This window comes from Anomaloglossus baeobatrachus, chromosome 1, assembly GCF_048569485.1.
Source record: "Anomaloglossus baeobatrachus isolate aAnoBae1 chromosome 1, aAnoBae1.hap1, whole genome shotgun sequence".
NCBI lineage: Eukaryota > Metazoa > Chordata > Amphibia > Anura > Aromobatidae > Anomaloglossus > Anomaloglossus baeobatrachus.
The window spans coordinates 973,300,439-973,321,239 of record NC_134353.1 but is presented as its reverse complement, the minus strand read 5'-3'; the positions used below and the strand labels follow the sequence as shown (position 1 = coordinate 973,321,239).

The 20,801-nt window shown below is 48.3% G+C and overlaps 1 protein-coding gene across 1 annotated transcript; it reads left to right on the top strand.

Annotated features, from left to right (window-relative positions):
* Positions 1-6,164: 6,164 nt before the first annotated feature.
* On the top strand, positions 6,165-6,722 carry LOC142266264 (epidermal differentiation-specific protein-like). The gene has a single exon (XM_075332306.1). The coding sequence runs from the start codon at positions 6,165-6,167 to the stop codon at positions 6,720-6,722; it is 558 nt and encodes a 185-aa protein (XP_075188421.1).
* Positions 6,723-20,801: the final 14,079 nt, after the last annotated feature.

Below are 20,801 nucleotides of genomic sequence, written 5' to 3'. Positions count from 1 at the left end.
GTTTTGGGAGATAGTTCGTGACGCCACCCACGGGTCGTGGTGATAATGAGCACCACCGCTGCTGATGACGGGGATCCTGGGAGCGATGGTAGGGAGCAGCTAGGATGTTGTCCCCTCCATGGGTAGGGGTTGTTGATCCCGGGGCCCGGTGGGTGATACGGAGAGGCAGGAAGGCCGGGGTGCAGGGTTGCAGGGGCAGCGCGGTGCCGGACGGCACTGGTGTACTCACTCAGGTAGTCAATGACAGAGTCTCTGGTAAACCAAACGGCCGGATGGATGGGTCCCACAGCCGGCTGCAGTGTTTGTGCTCTCCCTGGACAGGGTGATGGTGGCTGTCTTTCCCTGCACCTTGTTTGAATGTTCTGACTCCTGTGGTTGCCCACCGGTAGTCTGCTCCCCGGCGTATAGGTACCGAAGGAGCCCGTTTTGCCCGCAGGCGCTGGCCCTTGGATCTCTAGCCTATGGCGGTGGCTGTGTATCCTCACGGTGTGGACTGTTGCCTTCTGTCGAGTCACCCGACCCCGGTCCTACGGTTCCGCAGAGATCCACTAACTCCTGCAGACGGCCACCACCATCTGCCAACCTTGCTGACAGTGCCTGGGCTCCGACCAAGACACTAGCAGTTTCTGTCCTCTCACTTTCAACTCCAACTCCAATCTGTCACTTTTCCCGCCTCCAGGCCTGTGAACTCCTCGGTGGGTGGGGCCAACCGCCTGGCTCCTGACCCTGGAGGGAGGCAACAAGGGTTTTGTTTGACTGATGTGAACAATCCAGGGGAGGGGGAGTGTGTGGTGTTATGTCTGTGACTACCTGGCTAGTCCAGGGCCTCACATAATGCCCTTACCTGTGTCCCCGCACTGTCCTGCTCCCCTCCCCCGTCTGCAGCAGAAGGCGCCATCACTCTACGTTACTGTAACGCCCTTACCAGCGTCCCCGCACTGTCCTGCTCCCCTCCCCCGTCTGCAGCAGAAGGCGCCATCACTCTCCATTACTGTAATGCCGTTACTGCCATCCTCGCACTGTTCTTCTTCCCTCCCCATCTGCAGCAGAAGGTGCCATCACTCTCCATTACTGTAACACCCTTACCTGTGTCCCCTCCCCCGTCTGCAGCAGAAGGCGCCATCACTCTACGTTACTGTAACGCCCTTACCGGCATCTCCGCATTGTTCTTCTCCCCTCCCCAGTCTGCAGCAGAAGATGCCATCACTCTACGTTACTGTAACACCCTTACCGGCATCTCCGCACTGTTCTTCTCCCCTCCCCCATCTGCAGCAGAAGGCGCCATCACTCTCCATTACTGTAATGCCCTTACCGCCATCCTCGCACTGTTCTTCTCCCCTCCCCAGTCTGCAGCAGAAGGTGCCATCACTTTCCATTACTATTACACTTTGCAGGTGTCTGACTTTTGTTAATGGGAGTGAAGAACCTTTTATGCTCTTTCATGTTATCATGTGGGGCTTTTATGGGGTGATTTCTCCTTGTGACCCCACTTTGTCATTAGGCATCTCAATAGACCACAGCACAACCCCTCGGCTGTAATATATGAGCACATTAGAATTGTGGTGTTTCTACCATTACACGTGCGCGGTTCATGTGTCTGACTATGGCGCCCGAGGACCTGGTTGCCACAAAAGCATTGCCCCTCCAAAGGGTTAATGCTGAGCCTGGAGGTAATTGGGAGGTCTATTGGCCAGTAAGGTTAACATCCAACGCAGTTTCTCCCTCAGGCCAGCAGAGGGAGCTCTGAACCTAGAGTTCCAGGGAGCATTCCTTAAGTCTGACCTGAGGGAGGAGTTAGTGTTCAGTCTGGAGAGAGAAAGGAGAGAGAGCAGACGCAGAGTAGTGCTGTCCTGTGGACTGGGGCCTGGAGCTGGAGTAGCTTGGCCCAGTGAAGCAGGAGGAGCAGAGAGGCACAGAAGAGACTCGGACATCGGAGTCTGTGGTTGCCAGGGTGTAAAATCCTTCCCTGGTAGCCGAATCCGGAGGGCAGGAGAGCTGCAAGCACCTGGCCCAGAAGCAATCTGAAGGTACAGCTGCATCTCAAGGGCCCGGTGTGGACTCCAGCAGAGAAGCACCAGAGAGGGCCTGCGCAGCCTACCACACAGAAAAAGGGACGAACCACCGGTCCCAGCAGCAAGAGGGCCATTGCCAATCCAGAGAGCAGGGTCCTATAACAGTAAGGAAAGAACAGGAGTAGGCCTCATACTCATCTGGCCAAAAAGATACCTCAGTTACTTCCAGGCCGGCCGGAGCCCTCTACCACCTGTGACGGTTTCCCAGGACTAACCGTTTGGGAAGTAAAAGAGGAGAAGGTAAAGAGACTGTTGTTTGTGTCCGGTCCTTTCACCGCCTGTCGGCCCTGCACTACATCTTACACCATAGACTCACGAGCACCAACAGTGTCCCCGGGGCACCGCCCCACCTGTGGGGAGCAGTACCACTATTGCTGCTATTCCATCACCCCGGGGGCCTCATACAGCAGCAGCGGCTTAATAGCCGCAAACCACAGGTGGCGTCACGACAAATATAAACTTTATTCACCCCAAGTCACCAGCCATATTAATTGACACCCACCAGGGCCACGGAGCCGGGCCCCGCCACCACTGACGACCCCTGGACTAGTCCGGCCCGGCACCGGGTGTACCATAGCCCTGGGGTGGGCGAGTCATGACGACCGTCTCTTGGGGCTGAATTGTGACGGGCACAGTAAGAAGGGTTGGGGACCCCCTGTGCTGTAGAACACGACAGTGAGGTTCTTATAGAATAAGTCCTTACTATTTGTAAAACATTGCCCATTTGTTACCCTCTTACATGCAGCCAGATACCCTTAATCTTTCAGCCCTTCAGTCCTGTTCTACTCACTTTGTGATGTGAGACAATAACAAATCTATAGTTGTAGGATAGGCGTCTGAGAAAACACAAACAGAAATGTGTAAAACATGGAGCATGCAGTCATGTGATGGAACTGATGTGATATCGGCAGAACGGGACCCATTGGATGGAGATGAGCGAGTACCGGAATATTCCTATTCGCTACAATGAGTACTTTGTAATACTCGCACATTCATTCCGAATAGCGAGTACAATGCAAGTCAATGGGAAATGCGAGTAATTTTCTGTTGGACCCAACAACAAGATCTGGGAGCCTGAGGAAAAGGCTGAAATGGATGGTGTGACGGGTTCCTTCTCCAATATCACACAATCAACAGAGCGAGAGATGGCTGTACAATCCAAAGAGCATTTATTCCAAACAAATCAAATGGTCCATAACATAATCCACCATACAGAGGGTAAAAATAGTAAAGAAAAAAGAATATAGTCTAGAAAGCGATAAATAAATGTCCAGGTCTCTCTGGGGAGCCGCACCTTCAGCCCAGAGGATCACTCTTCATCCTTCTCTCAAGTTCTCAAACAGACTGCTTCTCTCTTCTCCTGCTCAGCCAGACTCAGTGCTTCTTCTCTCTTGTGAGTGTAACCCGGCATCACAAATCACCCAGGTAAACAGAGAGTTTAGGTAGATCCCAGGCTTTTCCCATACTTAGGGACACCAACAATACAGGGGGTGATTACCTACAGACAAAACAATGTACACACAAGCAATACAAATAATGGACAGTGAACCAAAGTAAAATACAAACCTACACAACATGATACACAGTACACCACATCCCACCATCACAGATGGGAAAGTGATAAAACTGAATGGGGAGAGCCTGGAGAATTCTCTCTCTCTTTCTCTCTCTCTCTGCTCCGCTCCCCGCCTGCGCTCCCGGCCACGGCGGTGATAGGTAAGTATGAAGCACGGCCACCCAATCACAGTAATGCCACAAACAAGATGGCTGCTGCATTACTGTGATTGGTTAAGAAGTCCAGCATGTTTAGTGGATGCAAATCAGGCGCCAAACCTGCTGGGCGGGACATACGACTATCTGGAGGCGAATACACAAAAACTTGCAATATAACGAGTAACCTGAATACCGTACTATCCGTGCGAGTAGGGAAAAGTAACGATTAAGTGACTGTAAAAACATTAAAATTAATACATCTAGTTATCAAACACTTAATAATAGGACATTATATATGTTCACAGTTCTGTTTATGTTGGAGGGCCAAGCTTATTGATAAAGTTCTTATAAGGAATAAATATTAAGGTATCTGTATTGAATATGGATAGATGCTGACATAGCATGGTACATATATATAGGCTCTTTGCATGCTGCTAGTGAATGACCTCATGTGTTAAAATCTCCCTATATGGGTTGGACAGTTGCCATATATACCACCCGGTGGGAGGGGGCTCTCGCTCTCGCTCACTCTCACATATGTCACCAGCCTGCTGGAAGCTGGATCCATCCCTCCATCCATCCATCCAGGCCTCAACGAAGCAAGACATATGCTGTCAGGCCTCCAGCATGAGCCTATTCAAGAACTCAAGAAAGATGAATGAAGATTTCTATTGATTAATATAGACTAATTGAATCTCTTTTACTAATGAAGTATATTTTTCTTTAATGTAACTGAACTGCAACTTTATAATAAGCCAACCATTTTTATCAGATATAAAATACATTTATTTCTTACACATTTTGAAGTCCATCATTCATGCGTCTTATCACGTATTTGAAGAAAAATATATTTTAAGAGTATATTTTTAACAGTGACGCCCTGGAAAACCAGGTAGATACACACATAGGCCCCTGCATAACACCAATCCCACATAGGGTTAAATCAGCCGACCTAAAACCCTAGTCACTCCCCATTAGGGTAGGACAGACACACCAGTGGGCGGGACCAGGTGGTTAGGGAACGCCCACCTAGGGGTCTAGAGAACTCGGGGCGGGAAAACAGTCAGTCGAGTTTAAGTTTGGAGTGAGGAGGTGAAAACTGACCGGCGTCAGGGATGGAGCCCTGACGAGCTGGCTAGGTGGCAGACGGTAGCCAAAGTCTGCAGGACATGGGAAGACGGCTGCCGGAGATCCGAGGTGGACCGGGGCAGGATTGTAGCCGGCCGGTACCGACACCGGAGAACCGACCCGGAAACCGTGTGCACAGAGGGGGTACTTGGACCCTGAAGCCAGGACCGGCACCGACGGCCTAGCAAATTAACAAATCGAGGGCAGGATTTTAGGTCCTGTTCCAACCTAAGTCCCGAAAAGTAGACAACCACCCACCGACAGGGATAGGGCAACCACCAGGGCCCGTAGATCCAAAGGGTCAGCGTCAGGACCAAAGGACCGGGAGCAGACTCCCGTGTTTCACACCGGGAAGTCCTACCTACAACACACTGAGTGCAGAGGAGAGAGACTTTGACTACCAATCTGGGTGTGGGATCAGATACGCCCATCTGCAGTAGCCGGCCACCATCACCTTTGTTTACCACCGGACTTATGTGCTTTATTCGAACGTGAGTAACACCCGCGGCCTGACCGGGTGCGCCGGCCCCTGCAATCACCATCCTAAGCATAGAGACACTGGGCCCCTGGACATCCATCCCTACCCACGGAGGGGTTAACAGCTAGATGCCAGCCCAACGTCCCCGGGAGCCCTGCAACGGCAGCAGCGGTGTTACATCTCACCACATACCGTGGGTGGCGTCACAGACATTTTACAACCAATCCCGTACAAATACGCCCCCCTTTTATTCGTGGTGTCTGCGCGACCCCCGGGTCCAGAGAACCCCTCGATCCGTACCGTGGATCCGGATCCGAGCAGCACCGGCTGCTGGCATGGGGGAGGCACAATTACACTCGCTCATCGCTAATACTGGACAACAGGTATTAGTAATGGAGAATAAAAGAGGATTTGATGTGAGGAGCGTGATATAGAATAGAAGTCATTGATACATTGATTGATTGAGTCTGGCGCACATCAGGAAACCTACAGCACTGCACGTAGACTTTTTATGTTTGTTTTTTTTTTTACAAAATAAAGAACCTTATAAGTCTTGTCAACTATTGAAAAGATTATAAAGTATCATCACCTTGTGATGAGCCAAGAACTAATCAGCAGTTTCTTGAGAAATTCTGAAGAAAAGGAAATTAATCCCTGAGAAATTTACCGGGAAACACCCAAGTTGTAGCCTATATAATGTGTAAGAGATCCACAGGGAAGAAAGACTCTGAGACTTCAGACGACGGTGCACCTCCTACACAAGGGCAACCATCATGAACACAATCGAGCTATTTGAGTTTCCAAACTTCACTGGAGACTCGGTGTCTTTGGACGGTGATAATGCAGACCTCACCATTGTTGGATTCAACAAGAAAGCTCAGTCCCTGAAAGTTCACGGAGATCCTTGGGTTGTGTTCACAGACACCTATTACTGGGGACTGTTCAAATGCTTCTCCGAAGGAGACTACAGCTCAATTCCAAGTTTGGCTAAGAAGATCACCTCCGCCCGCAGGGTTAAAGATGGCCTTTATCAGCCCAATATAACACTGTATGAGAACATCTACTATAATGGAAGAGCAGTGGACCTGGAAAAGGCTGCCACTTCACTGCAACCCTATGGATTCAATGGTGTGGCCTCATCCCTGACGGTGAAGAGCGGAGCCTGGATCCTGTACTCTGAAGAATATTTCAAGGGTGACAGGATGATCGCTGTGGCCGGAGAATATATACCACTTTTCTCTTGCTGTGGATGGCCATACAAAGCGAGGTCCCTGAAGCCCCTCACACCAAAGGCAGAATCTGATGTCCTTGAAGCTGAAGTCTGTGAGTGAGACTTTACAGTCTTTTCCGTAAGTCGGTGCGGTGCCATTCTGATGATTGCTGACTCCTTACTAATCGTAGCTCTGATCATTCACTACATGATAATGACGATGATTTCACTGCAGATCTGCTTCATGTTTATGGGACATTTCATCCACCATGTTGTATGGTCACATAATCTGTGCCACAGACCACACTATGTGATACAACAGAGACGTCTGTGTCCCCCAATGTCCCTCTGTGCCATAATATCTAATTCTATGAGGATGGTACTATGTGATGAAGGAGAGACTTCTGTGTCCCCGATGTCCATCTGTGCTACAATATCTGATACTATGTGATGGAGGAGAGACTTCTGTGTCCCTGATGTCCCTTTCTGCCATGATATCTGATTCTATGAGGACGGTACTATGTGATGGAGGAGAGACTTCTGTGTCACCGATGTCCATCTGTGCCACAATATCTGATACTATGTGATGGAGGAGAGACTTCTGTGTCCCTGATGTCCCTTTCTGCCATGATATCTGATTCTATGAGGACGGTACTATGTGATGGAGGAGAGACTTCTGTGTCACCGATGTCCCTTTCTGCCACAATATCTGATTCTATGAGGACAGTACTATGTGATGAAGGAGAGACTTCTGTGACCCTGATGTCCCTCTTTGACACAATATCCAATTCTATGAGGACAGTACTATGTGATGGAGGAGAGACTTCTGTGTCCCCGATGTCCCTCTTTGACACAATATCCAATTCTATGAGGACGGTACTATGTGATGGAGGAGAGACTTCTGTGTCCCCGATGTCCCTTTCTGCCATGATATCTGATTCTATGAGGACGGTACTATGTGATGGAGGAGAGACTTCTGTGTCCCCGATGTCCCTTTCTGCCACAATATCTGATTCTATGAGGACAGTACTATGTGATGGAGGAGAGACTTCTGTGTCCCCGATGTCCATCTCTGGCATGATATCTGATTCTATGAGGACGGTACTATGTGATGGAGGAGAGACGTCTGTGTCACCGATGTCCCTCTTTGACACAATATCCAATTCTATGAGGACAGTAGTATGTGATGAAGGAGAGACGTCTGTGTCCCCGATGTCCCTTTCTGCCATGATATCTGATTCTATAAGGACGGTTCTGGCACAATCTGTTCTGCGCCATCTCCTGGCCTGCACATTACTGTGTGCAGTGTCCATGGCGTCTCCATACATTACCTCTGTGTACAGCTGTGTGGAGCAGAGATTCTCCTATTATACCTTTATAATATCCGGCTTTCTGTAATGATAAATCCGTTTATAATGTGTAAGGCACCGTTTTCATTCTTGATCATTATATACTCTGAGCAGAATGAAGATTTCATAATTGTGATTTTGTTTCTTCATCCAGTGATATAATAAAATGTTTGACTGCATTGTGTGGTGTTTATTCTGGGGGCCCGGGTGGGGTATAGACAGGGCCGGCTCCAGGTGCTTGTGGGCCCTGGGAAAAAGAGTCTCAGTGTGCCCCATGCACACATAGAAATGCACAGATATACACATACAGGCATACGTACACATATATTTAAAGAGAAATTCACAAAAACACATATAAATAGACATAAATCTAGACACAGTCATATACACTGACATACATCATACATGCACATACAGACACATTATTTTTTTATATTTTTATATATATATTTCTAATATTGGGAAGCCGGCTACAGCCTCATTCACCACCCCCGCTTGTCTCCATCCAGCTCCTCCTAGATTGGTGGCAGTCACTAACAGACATGGCCGCACATAGAGCACACTAACACTACTGTATATACATCACAAGAGAGGCTGGGGACATACACATTACTGGGGGACATACATATTACTGAGGAAATGGGTATACAGCAATGGGGGGCATACAGCCATAGAGGGGGGCAGTGGCTCTGAGGTGGGAGGACAAACAGCCCTGAGGGGGGGTGACATGTAGCTCTGGGGTATACAGCTTTGGGGTGGGGGGGGGACATACAGCTCTGGGGGTATACAGCACTGGGGTGGAAGGACATACAGCTCTGAGAGGGTATACAGCACCGGGGTGGAGGCGACAACAACTCTGGGGATATAGTATTATGCAGCTCCCATATTCCTCGATATAGTGTTATGAAGCCCCCATAGTCCTCCATATAGTATTATGCAGCCCCCATATTGCACTATGCAGCCCCCATATTGCACTATGCAACCCCCATATAACATTAAGCAGCCCCCATATAGCACAATGCAGACCCATATAGCATTAGGCACCCTCATATAGTATACAGCCCCCATATAGCACAATGCAGATCCAGATAGCATTAGGCACCCTCATATAGTATACAGCCTGTGTGGCGCCCTGGACAAGCCAGGTCGTCACAAAGCTAAACCAACACACCCCACAACCCGGTTAGGCACATCTAAGTCAAACACAAAATCCTTGTTGCCTTCCTCCAGGGGCTGATGTCCACACCAGGGGGTGGGCCAGGCGGTTGGTCCCGCCCACCGAGGAGTTCACAGTCCTGGAGGCGGGAAGAAGGGCAGATGAGTTTTGGAGTTGGAGGAGTGAGGGGTGAAGTGGTAGAGGAGCAACTGTCTGACCGTGTCCGGGTGTGTGGCCCGTACGGTACAGCAAGGTTGGCAGACGGTGGTGACCGTCTGCAGGAGAGGCCGATTGGAGCGAACCGAAAGGACAGTGGACGGAAGGTGGCCCGGCGGTACCGGACCGGCGAGCAAAGAGAAGCCAGCACTATTCGGCAGGGTTTACGGACCCCAACAAGGCAAGGAGTCACCGTCCAAATTGTCAAATCCGTTAGCGAAGGGAACCTCCGGGGTTTCCCAACAGTCAAGTCCCGATTGAAGGCGACAGCTCAAACCGTGAAGGGAAACATAGTCACCGCCAAGGCTACAGTTCCCAGGGCCAGAGCCTGCGGGCAAAAGGGGCTCCCCCAGCATCCATCCAAGCTGGGGAGCGGGTTACCGGTGGGAAGTCATTGGAACTGTAACACAACACAGGTGCAGGGAAAGGTAGTCACCATCAACCTACCAGGAGCAGAAACCACCGCAGCCGTCAGTGGGCCCCGTCCTTCCAGCCATGTGTTTTACCAACGACTTTGTCTTCGTCATTGGCTGAGTGAGTACTACCGTGCCGTGCGGCACCGCGCTGCCCCCGCGACCCTGCACCTCACCAGGCCCCGTAACCCGCCTGCCATCCCTAACCCTCACCGGGCCCCGGGACAACCAACCCCCCTACCCACGGAGGGGAGAACCAACATCCAAGCTGCTCCCTGTCATCGCTCCCGGGATCCCTGTCCAGAGCAGCGGTGGTGTCACCAATCTCATCACAACCGTGGGTGGCGTCACGGACAATCAAATCCCCACAACCAATTCCCCTTTTCACTCACGGGCAAGGAGCGCCGCTCAAGTCCCCGGGATCCGGCCCACCGCTCGAGCCACCACCGAGCAGCAGTAGCAGCAGCAGCCGGACCCGAGCAGTGGGTGAGCGCTGTGCACCTCCTCCGCCCGCGACACCCGCATATAGCACAGTGCATACCCAGATAGCATTAGGCACCCTCATGTAGTATACAGCCCACATATAGCACAATACAGTCCCAGATAGCATTAGGCACCCTTGTAGTAAACAGCCCCTATATAGCACAGTGCAGACCCAGATAGCATTAGGCATCCTCATGTAGTATACAGCCCCTATATAGCACAGTGCAGACCCAGACAGCATTAGGCACCCTCATGTAGTAAACAGCCGATATATAGCACAGTGCAGACCCAGATAGCATTAGGCATCCTCATATAGTATACAGCCCCCATATAGCACAATGAAGATCCAGATACCATTAGGCACCGTCATGTAGTATACAGCCCGCATATAGCACAGTGCAGATCCAGATAGCATTAGGCACCCTCATGTAGTATACAGCCTGCATATAGCAGAGTGTAGAGCCAGATAGCATTAGGCACCCTCATGTTGTAGACAGCTGATATATAGCACAGTGCAGAGCCAGATAGCATTAAGCACCCTCATGTAGTAAACAGCCCGTATATAGCACAGTGCAGAGCCAGATAGCATTAGGCACCCTCATGTAGAAAACAACCAATATACAGCACAGAGCAGAGCCAGATAGCTTTAGGCACCCTCATGTAGTAAACAGCCCGTATATAGCACAGTGCAGAGCCAGATAGCATTAGACATCCTCATGTAGTAAACAGCCGATATATAACACAGTGAAGAGCCAGATAGCATTAGGCACCCTCATGTAGTAAACAGCCGATATATAGGACAGTGCAGACCCAGATAGCATTAGGCATCCTCACATAGTACACAGCCCCTATATAGCACAGTGCAGACCCAGATAGCATTAGGCATCCTCACGTTGTACACAGCCCCTATATAGTACAGTGCAGACTCAGATAGTATTAGTAATCCTTACGTTGTATACAGCCGTTATATAGCACAGTGCAGACCAAGATAGCATTAGGCACCCTCCTGTAGTACACAGCCCCTATATAGCGCAGTGCAGACCCAGATAGCATTAGACACCCTCATGTAGTATACAGCCGCCATATAATTTAATGCACCCCCATGGTCGCCTGGCCACAGTGATTGTACATATTCACTTCTCCTCTTTCCTCCGCTGCTCTCTGGTCTCCTCAATGCATCCACTGCTGTTGTTCTGACCTCACTGCAGGTGCACAGTGATGACATCACCGCGCTTCGCTGCTGCTCTGTGAGACGCAGCGGTGAGAATGATGAGAGAGGGAGCGCGCCGCTCCATCTCATCACTGCCCTAAATTGCATCGGCAACTGCGATGCCGATACAATTGAAAGCGTGATCCTCGGTGAGGGGGAGGCCAGTGACAGCGCGGGCACCGGACCCCCCTGAGTAGCGGTACGCCACTCCTGTCACCGCAAGTGGGCCCCCCGGCAGCCCAGGGCCCTGGCATTTGACCGGGTGTGCCGGGTGCTGACGCTGGCCCTGGGTATAGACATTCCTACATCCGAGATATGGATTCAGCTCACAGAACAACATGGTGCCACACAGACCTTTACCGGATTATTGTGGGACATCTGGGAGTCACCACATTTCTCTAATTCCTTCTCCATCTGTTTTGCTATATTTTTAACACTAAGGTTCAGATATGGCTTTAAAGAAGGCAAATAAGTAATTTTATTATAAAGGTTAATATGAAATACAAACTTAAAGGAAAAGTATGATATTGCGTACACTTTTGTATAATCAACATACAAAGGTTAAGTACAGTTAAATACTTACATCACCAAGGAGCTTTGAACATCATCTGTCTGGAATATTAAGAATCAGAGAAGCATGACATAGACAGAGGACTCCTGGAAATCCCAACACTGACCGGACATCTCGGTACAGGTAACACGAGCTTCTGTCTGTGCTATACTTCATCTGATCTTATAGAGGCTTGAACAATATTACAAGCCTTAAAGTTAATGTGTTGTAGTCTTATTGATCCATGCCCTTTGATGGCCAGTCATTGGGCATAGATGAACCAGAGATACACCACACATCAGACAATGGGGTAATAAACCCACAGCATTCAAGTCTCCCAAGAATACACATCAGGTATTTGAGCTAGGTAAATGGATATATTGTTTGTCTGCATATTCAAGACAAACACACAGAAATCCTTAAGTATATACAAGATTTTGTAACCATGTACACTTTGTCTGTCTGATTAATCAATGTTATAGTATAACATAATTTATAAACTCAAAAATAGCCATTTTTATATTTGCAATACATTCCACCCTTGGCTATTTTGAGTTATACATTATTTATACAATGTCCCATACCCTAACGGCATAGTTTTAGTGGATGATACAACAACACAAAGCAATGCATGCACAATAGCAAAAATTATTCCTAATATATATAATGCATATATCCAAAAATCAGGTAACTAAGAAAATACACATTCCCACCATCTACCATTATCTTGTGTAATGTAATTAATCTAGTATAAATCCATCTCTACTTGTGATAAATATAGCCACCAAACAAGAGAATCGTCCTATTGCTTTAGCTGCATATGCTGCTACAGTGAGTGTTCCTACAATTATTATAGATAATCCTTGTATCTATGATTTCGTTAACAATTTTACATTTTTTCTATATAATGAAACAGTCATTATCTTGTTAATCTCATATTATTTCCTGCCCTCATACGTTTGCATTTTCTTTTTGTATGAGAGACACAAATAATAGCAATCTGTTTATGCCCTGTCTTATTCTGTATTTTTAATTGTTGACATCTGCCTATTTTGCTTTAACAAGTCCTCTGATAGATCAGCTCATGTAACCCTTTGAGTCCTTAGGGCAATCATCTCTTCTGTTAGAGAATGTTCCCCAGTGCAGTTCATATAGGCACAATACAGATTGGAGATGAAGTTTTGGGTCACATCTTCTTCTTCTAGGTCTTCATTTATGTAAAGGGGTCAGTAGCGCCTCGATACAAGTTTCTCATATATTGTCATCACTGGTAGTCTTTGTTATACAAAAATGGCTCGTATTCATCAGCTGAGCCAGGTAAACCCATAGATTCTGTTTGGTTTTCAATAAGGCCACATTTTCCACGGTTGGTCTCTGTGTTTTCGGTCTGAAGGTTGCCTGGCTTCTGACGGAAGTAGATCCATGCCCATGGTGGCGCCAATGATGCAACATTTCCAGAGTTTGATCTAAAGGGACAAAAATACACATATTACTCATCTGTCAGTTGGGATGTATTCCCACTTTTCTTGTTTCATAACTGTCAGCACATTGTCTGCTCCTCGAGCAATGACTTCAGCAGGTTCTGGAATACCTTTGTCACTCAATTGTTTCACCCAAATGTTTGCACAATCATTGATAAGATGTGAAGATTAGAGATGAGCGAACCGGTCCCGGTTCGGCTCGAGGTCGGTTCGCCGAACGGAGGTCCCGTTCGAGTTCGGCTCGTCGAACGTTCGACGAACCGAACTCGAACTGCATAGGAAACAATGGCAGGCAATCACAAACACAGAAAAACACCTAGAAAACACCCTCAAAGGTGTCCAAAAGGTGACAAACAACTGAAACACATGGGAAAGTGACAAGGACATATACTCATGCGAAAACAAAACAGCTGGACAAGGAAAAAGAGGAGGACACACAGATATAGGCATGGCACGCCCTTCTAAAATAATATAAAACACCGCAAGGTGACTCCAAGCGTAGTCTCCCTTTTTTTCCAAAAATTGGGCCCCACACACACCCACCCATTCAGTGGCAGCAGTTGAGCCCCAGTTGTACAATTCACAGCTACATTTGCATCAAGCACATTCAAAAATACGCCATTCTTATCCGTCCCCAGGATGACACCGGGGTAGGTAGCAAAGTCTTTCCTGATCCCAGCTCTGTTCATCTTGGCTTCTTTTAAAAACACAGCAAGCAAGGGTTACTCCAAGCGGAGTCTCCCTTTTTTCCAAAAATTGGGCCCCACACACACCCACCCCTTCAGTGGCAGCACTTGTGCCCCAGTTGTACACTTCACAGCTACATTTGCATCAAGCACATTCAAAAATACGCTATTCTTATCCGTCCCCAGGATGACACCGGGGTAGGTAGCAAAGTCTTTCCTGATCCCAGCTCTGTTCATCTTGGCTTCTTTTAAAAACACAGCAAGCAAGGGTTACTCCAAGCGGAGTCTCCCTTTTTTCCAAAAATTGGGCCACACAGACACCTTATCAGTGGCAGCACTTGTGCCCTAGTTGCAAACAGGATGTTTTGATTTGCATCAAGCACATTCCAAATCCACAAGCATTTACTCTCCCCAGGATGACACAGGGGTAGTAAATTCCTTGTGGATCCATGACTTGTTCATTTTGATGAACGTCAGTCTGTCCACATTGTCACTGGACAGACGCGTGCGCTTATCTGTCAGCACACACCCAGCAGCACTGAAGACACGTTCTGAGACAACGCTGGCAGCTGGACACGACAAAATCTCCAAGGCGTAAGTGGAGAGCTCTGGCCATTTTTCTAGGTTTGAAGCCCAAAAGGAGCAAGGCTCCAGTTGCACAGTCATGGCATCGATGTTCATTTGGAGATACTCCTGTATCATCCTCTCCAGCCGTTGACTATGTGTCAGACTTTTTGTCTCTGGTGGTCTTGCAAAAGAGGGTCTAAAAAAATTATGAAAAGATTCCATAAAATTGCTGTTACCAGCACCAGATACGGTGCTACTGGTACGGGTAGACTGTTGAAGATGACGAGACCGTCCCATGTTTGTCAAGTTACAACTGGGAGATTCCCTCCCTGCACCTGCACGGTTGTTTGGTGGAAAAGCCGAGCTAAGATCGAGTAACAGCTTCTGCTGATACTCCTGCATACGTGCGTCCCTTTCTATGGCTGGAATTATGTCACAAAATTTGGACTTGTACCGGGGATCTAATAGTGTGGCAAGCCAGTAGTCATCATCACTTCTAATTTTGACAATACGAGGGTCATGTTGGAGGTAGTGCAACAAAAAGGCACTCATGTGTCTTGCGCAGCCATGCGGACCAAGTCCACGCTGTGTTTGTGGCATAGAGGTGCTAACCGTTCTTTCTTCCTCTGACATCTCCCCCCAACCTCTTTCAACTGAAATTTGACCAAGGTCTCCCTCATCCGCTGAGTCTTCCATGTCCATGGACAGTTCGTCCTCCATTTCTTCATGTCCTCCTGCACCTTGCTCAACATTTCGCCTGCTACCATGCGCCCTTGTCGATCCCTGTCCCCCATGGTCCCATGCCTGCTGCGTTGGTGATGATGAACGTCTGGACCTTGGTGATGTTGTTGTCCCTTGCGCATATGAATCCTCCTGTAGTTCCTCCCCTTCATGTTGTCCCACCCCCTGACTCCGAATAGTGTTTAGCGTGTGCTCCAGCATGTAAATGACTGGAATCGTCATGCTGATAATGGCATTGTCAGAGCTAAACATATTCGTCGCCATGTCGAAACTGTGCAGAAGGGTGCATAGGTCCTTGATCTGAGACCACTCCATCAGGGTGATCTGCCCCACCTCTGCATCTCGTTGGCCCAGGCTATACGTCATGACGTATTGCACCAGGGCTCTGCGGTGCTGCCACAGTCGCTGTAACATGTGGAGAGTTGAATTCCAGCGTGTCGCCACATCGCATTTCAGGCGATGAACCGGCAGGCCGAAAGACTTCTGGAGCGATGCAAGTCGCTCTGCTGCGGCGCTTGAACGGCGGAAGTGAGCAGACAGTTTTCGTGCCCTGTTCAGAAGGCCATCTAGGCCGGGATATTGTGTTAAAAATTGCTGGACGACAAGGTTCAACACGTGAGCCATACAAGGTACGTGTGTCACCTTACCCAGGCGAAGGGCCGCACCCAGGTTTGCAGCATTGTCGCACACGGCCTTACCAGGCTGCAGGTTGAGTGGAGACAACCATTTATTAAACTCGGACCGCAGAGCTGACCACAACTCCTCAGCTGTGTGACTCTTATTCCCAAGACATGTCAAGCTAAAGACCGCCTGATGCCGTTGCGCTCTGCTGCCAGCATAGTAATGAGGGGTGCGTGATTCCTTCTGCGCAGTGAGAACACTGGTGGCCTGACCAGGCAGGCTTGGGGCGGAGGTGGAGGACCCAGATGAGGTGGAGGATGCAGAAGCAGTGGCGGAACTTGGACAGACAGAGGATTGACACACAAGTCGTGGGGACGGCAAGACTTGTGCAGCAGACCCTTCACCATCTATCACCATAGTTACCCAGTGGCCAGTCAGCGACATGTAACGTCCCTGTCCATGCTTACTGGTCCAAGTATCGGTGGTGAAATGCACCCGTTCACACACAGAGTTTCTCAAGGAAGCGGTGATGTTGTGTGCGACATGCTGGTGTAGCGCGGGCACACCTTTCTTAGAGAAGTAGTGGCGACTAGGCATCTGGTACTGGGGCACAGCGACAGACATAAGGTCTCTAAAATCCTGTGTGTCCACTAGGCGGAAAGGCAGCATTTCGGTAGCCAACAGCTTACAGAGGGATAGAGTCAACCTCTTAGCTTTGTCATGGGTCGCAGGAAGTGGCCTTTTATTTGACCACATCTGAGGGACAGAGATCTGGCTGCTGTGTGTAGACGGTGTTGAGTAGGGTGTCCCTGGAAAAATGCAGGTTTGTGAGGAAAGTGCAGGCGGAGACATGATGTTGCCTTCATCCAACGTTGGTGCTATCGATGTCTGAGAGAGCTGTACACACTCACTTGTTTCCCCTTCCAAACCAACTGACGACCTACCAAGCAAACTGCCTGTTGCGGTTACAGTGGTGGAAGTTGTGCGTGGAAAAACAGGTGTGACAGCTGTCCCCACAGTCCTAGAAGATGAAGAGCGCGCGGATGCACTGGAAGGGGCAGGCGGTGGATGGTTCGCTCCGCTAGGCCGCATTGCAGCACGGTGAGCTTCCCACCGGGACCTATGATATTTATTCATGTGACGATTCATGGAAGAAGTTGTCAAACTGCTGAGGTTTTGACCTCTACTAAGAGAATCATGACAAAGTTTACATATCACATAATTTGGGCGATCTTTTTCTATGTCAAAAAAGGACCAGGCTAGGCAAGGCTTAGAGGCCATGCGACCTGTTGATCCACCCCGAATAATGCTCAGAGGCAGAGTGGTGGCTGAGGATGCAGTTGTAGACGTGCTACCAGTGCTCCGACTCTGTCCAGGAAGGCGCAAGGTAACTTCGTCGTCGGTTGCATCCTCCTCCACCGCCTCTGTTGACCTCCTCGAGTGCCTGACTGGGGGTTGACAGTAGGTGGGATCTAGAACTTCATCATCAATTGTTGTGTTTGCACTCCCCTCCCCCTCAGACTGAGCCTCTTCTTGCCCTGACCGAATATTTAAGTTGTCATCCCAATCGGGTATCTGCGTCTCATCTTCATCAGAATGTTCCTCATTGTCTATAACCACAGGTGTTACAGTTTGTGACAAAGGGTCAACATTATGCTCAGAAACTTGTTCCTCACGGCCTGAATCCGAGTCACAAAGGTTCTGGGCATCACTGCAGACCATTTCCTGTTCTGTACTCACAGTAGCTTGGGAGCAGACCTCTGATTCCCAGGCTATAGTGTGACTGAACAGCTCTGCAGACTCAGCCATCTCAGTTCCACCATACTGTGCAGGGCTGATGGAGACTTCAGAGCTGGGAGAAATCAAGTGTGATTGGGATGACAACTCAGAGGACTGGTGTTTTTTGGATGCGGTACTTGAAGTGGCTGAGAGGGCACTTGTTGGACCACTTGAGATCCATTCAAGCATTTTCCTTTTTTGCCCATCATCTACCTTTCTTCCTGTTGTTCGTGTCCGTAAAAAAGGGAGCACATCGGATTGTCCATGGTAAGTAGTAGACATCTTACTTTTGCTGGTAGAGGGTCTATCTTCAGCAGATGATAATGGAGCTTTGCCACCTTCCCCACGGACAAAACCTTTTTTGCCTTTTCCACCACGCCTCTTCCCCTTTCCACCAGCATCTGTCATTTTGCCACTCATGTTGATTGCGACAAGATTGTGGACTGAAAATGTGGTAGTAAAAATTGAGAGGTGGTGTAGATTGCAGTGGTGGTCTAGCTTTATTAACAGCAGAATAATAAAGAATAAATATCCCTGACAATGCAATTACGGCCCTTAAACTGGCAGCAAAAAATGCTAGTATAATGGCTTAGTTATAATGAGTTGGAGTGTGCAATGCAGGCAGAGGTGCTGCAAATGTCTTTGCACTAGTGTGACTATAGCAAAGTCCAATAGCCACGTATAGGATGCCACTAGGTACACTGAGTGTTTGCTAGTATAATGGCTTAGTTATAATGAGTTGGAGTGTGCAACGCAGGCAGACGCGCTCTGCAAATGTCTTTGCACTAGTGGGACTACAGCAAAGTCCAATAGCCACGTATAGGATGCCACTAGGTACACTGAGTGTTTGCTAGTATAATGGCTTAGTTATAATGAGTTGGAGTGTGCAATGCAGGCAGACGCGCTCTGCAAATGTCTTTGCACTAGTGGGACTATAGCAAAGTCCAATAGCCACAGATAGGATGCCACTAGGTACACAGAGTGTTTGCTAGTATAATGGCTTAGTTATAATGAGTTGGAGTGTGCAATGCAGGCAGACGCGCTCTGCAAATGTCTTTGCACTAGTGGGACTATAGCAAAGTCCAATAGCCACGTATAGGATGCCACTAGGTACACTGAGTGTTTGCTAGTATAATGGCTTAGTTATAATGAGTTGGAGTGTGCAATGCAGGCAGACGCGCTCTGCAAATGTCTTTGCACTAGTGTGACTATAGCAAAGTCCAATAGCCACGTATAGGATGCCACTAGGTACACTGAGTGTTTGCTAGTATAATGGCTTAGTTATAATGAGTTGGAGTGTGCAATGCAGGCAGACGTGCTGCAAATGTCTTTGCACTAGTGGGACTATAGCAAAGTCCAATAGCCACGTTTAGGATGCCACTAGGTACACAGAGTGTTTGCTAGTATAATGGCTTAGTTATCATGAGTTGGAGTGTGCAATGCAGGCAGACGTGCTGCAAATGTCTTTGCACTAGTGTGACTATAGCAAAGTCCAATAGCCACGTTTAGGATGCCACTAGGTACACTGAGTGTTTGCTAGTATAATGGCTTAGTTATATGAGTTGGAGTGTGCAACGCAGGCAGACGTGCTGCAAATGTCTTTGCACTAGTGTGACTATAGCAAAGTCCAATAGCCACGTTTAGGATGCCACTAGGTACACTGAGTGTGTGCTAGTATAATGGCTTAGTTATAATGAGTTGGAGTGTGCAACGCAGGCAGATGCGCTCTGCAAATGTCTTTGCACTAGTGGGACTATAGCAAAGTCCAATAGCCACAGATAGGATACCACTAGGTACACAGAGTGTTTGCTAGTATAATGGCTTAGTAACAATGAATTGGAGTGTGCAATGCAGGCAGACGTGCTGCAAATATCTTTGCACTAGTGGGACTAGACAAAAGTCCAATAGCCACGTATAGGATGCCACTAGGTACACTGAGTGTTTGCTAGTATAATGGCTTAGTTATAATGAGTTGGAGTGTGCAATGCAGGTAGAGGTGCTGCAAATGTCTTTGCACTAGTGGGACTATAGCAAAGTCCAATAGCCACGTATAGGATGCCACTAGGTACACTGAGTGTTTGCTAGTATAATGGCTTAGTTATAATGAGTTGGAGTGTGCAACGCAGGCAGATGCGCTCTGCAAATGTCTTGGCACTAGTAGGACTATAGCAAAGTCCAATAGCCACGTATAGGATGCCACTAGGTACACTGAGTGTTTGCTAGTATAATGGCTTAGTTATAATGAGTTGGAGTGTGCAATGCAGGCAGATGCGCTCTGCAAATGTCTTTGCACTAGTGGGACTATAGCAAAGTCCAATAGCCACGTACAGGATGCCACTAGGTACACTGAGTGTTTGCTAGTATAATGGCTTAGTTATCATGAGTTGGAGTGTGCAATGCAGGCAGAGGTGTTCTGCAAATGTCTTTGCACTAGTGTGACTATAGCAAAGTCCAATAGCCACAGATAGGATGCCACTAGGTACACTGAGTGTTTGCTAGTATAATGGCTTAGTTATAATGAGTTGGAGTGTGCAATGCAGGCAGATGCGCTCTGCAAATGTCTTTGCACTAGTGTGACTATAGCAAAGTCCAATAGCCACGTATAGGATGCCACTAGGTACACAGAGTGTTTGCTAGTATAATGGCTTAGTAACAATGAGTTGGAGTGTGCAACGCAGGCAGACGTGCTCTGCAAATGTCTTTGCACTAGTGGGACTATAGCAAAGTCCAATAGCCACAGATAGGATGCCACTAGGTACACTGAGTGTTTGCTAGTATAATGGCTTAGTTATAATGAGTTGGAGTGTGCAGAGGATAGGAGGGTACAGTGCCAGGATTGTGGTGCTCTGGGTAGAGGAATGGAAGCCTGCCTTTCTATCCCTCCTAATGGGGAAATGCAGGGAGGAAATCCCTGACCTTGGCTACACAGACGCTGGCGCTGTTTTCAG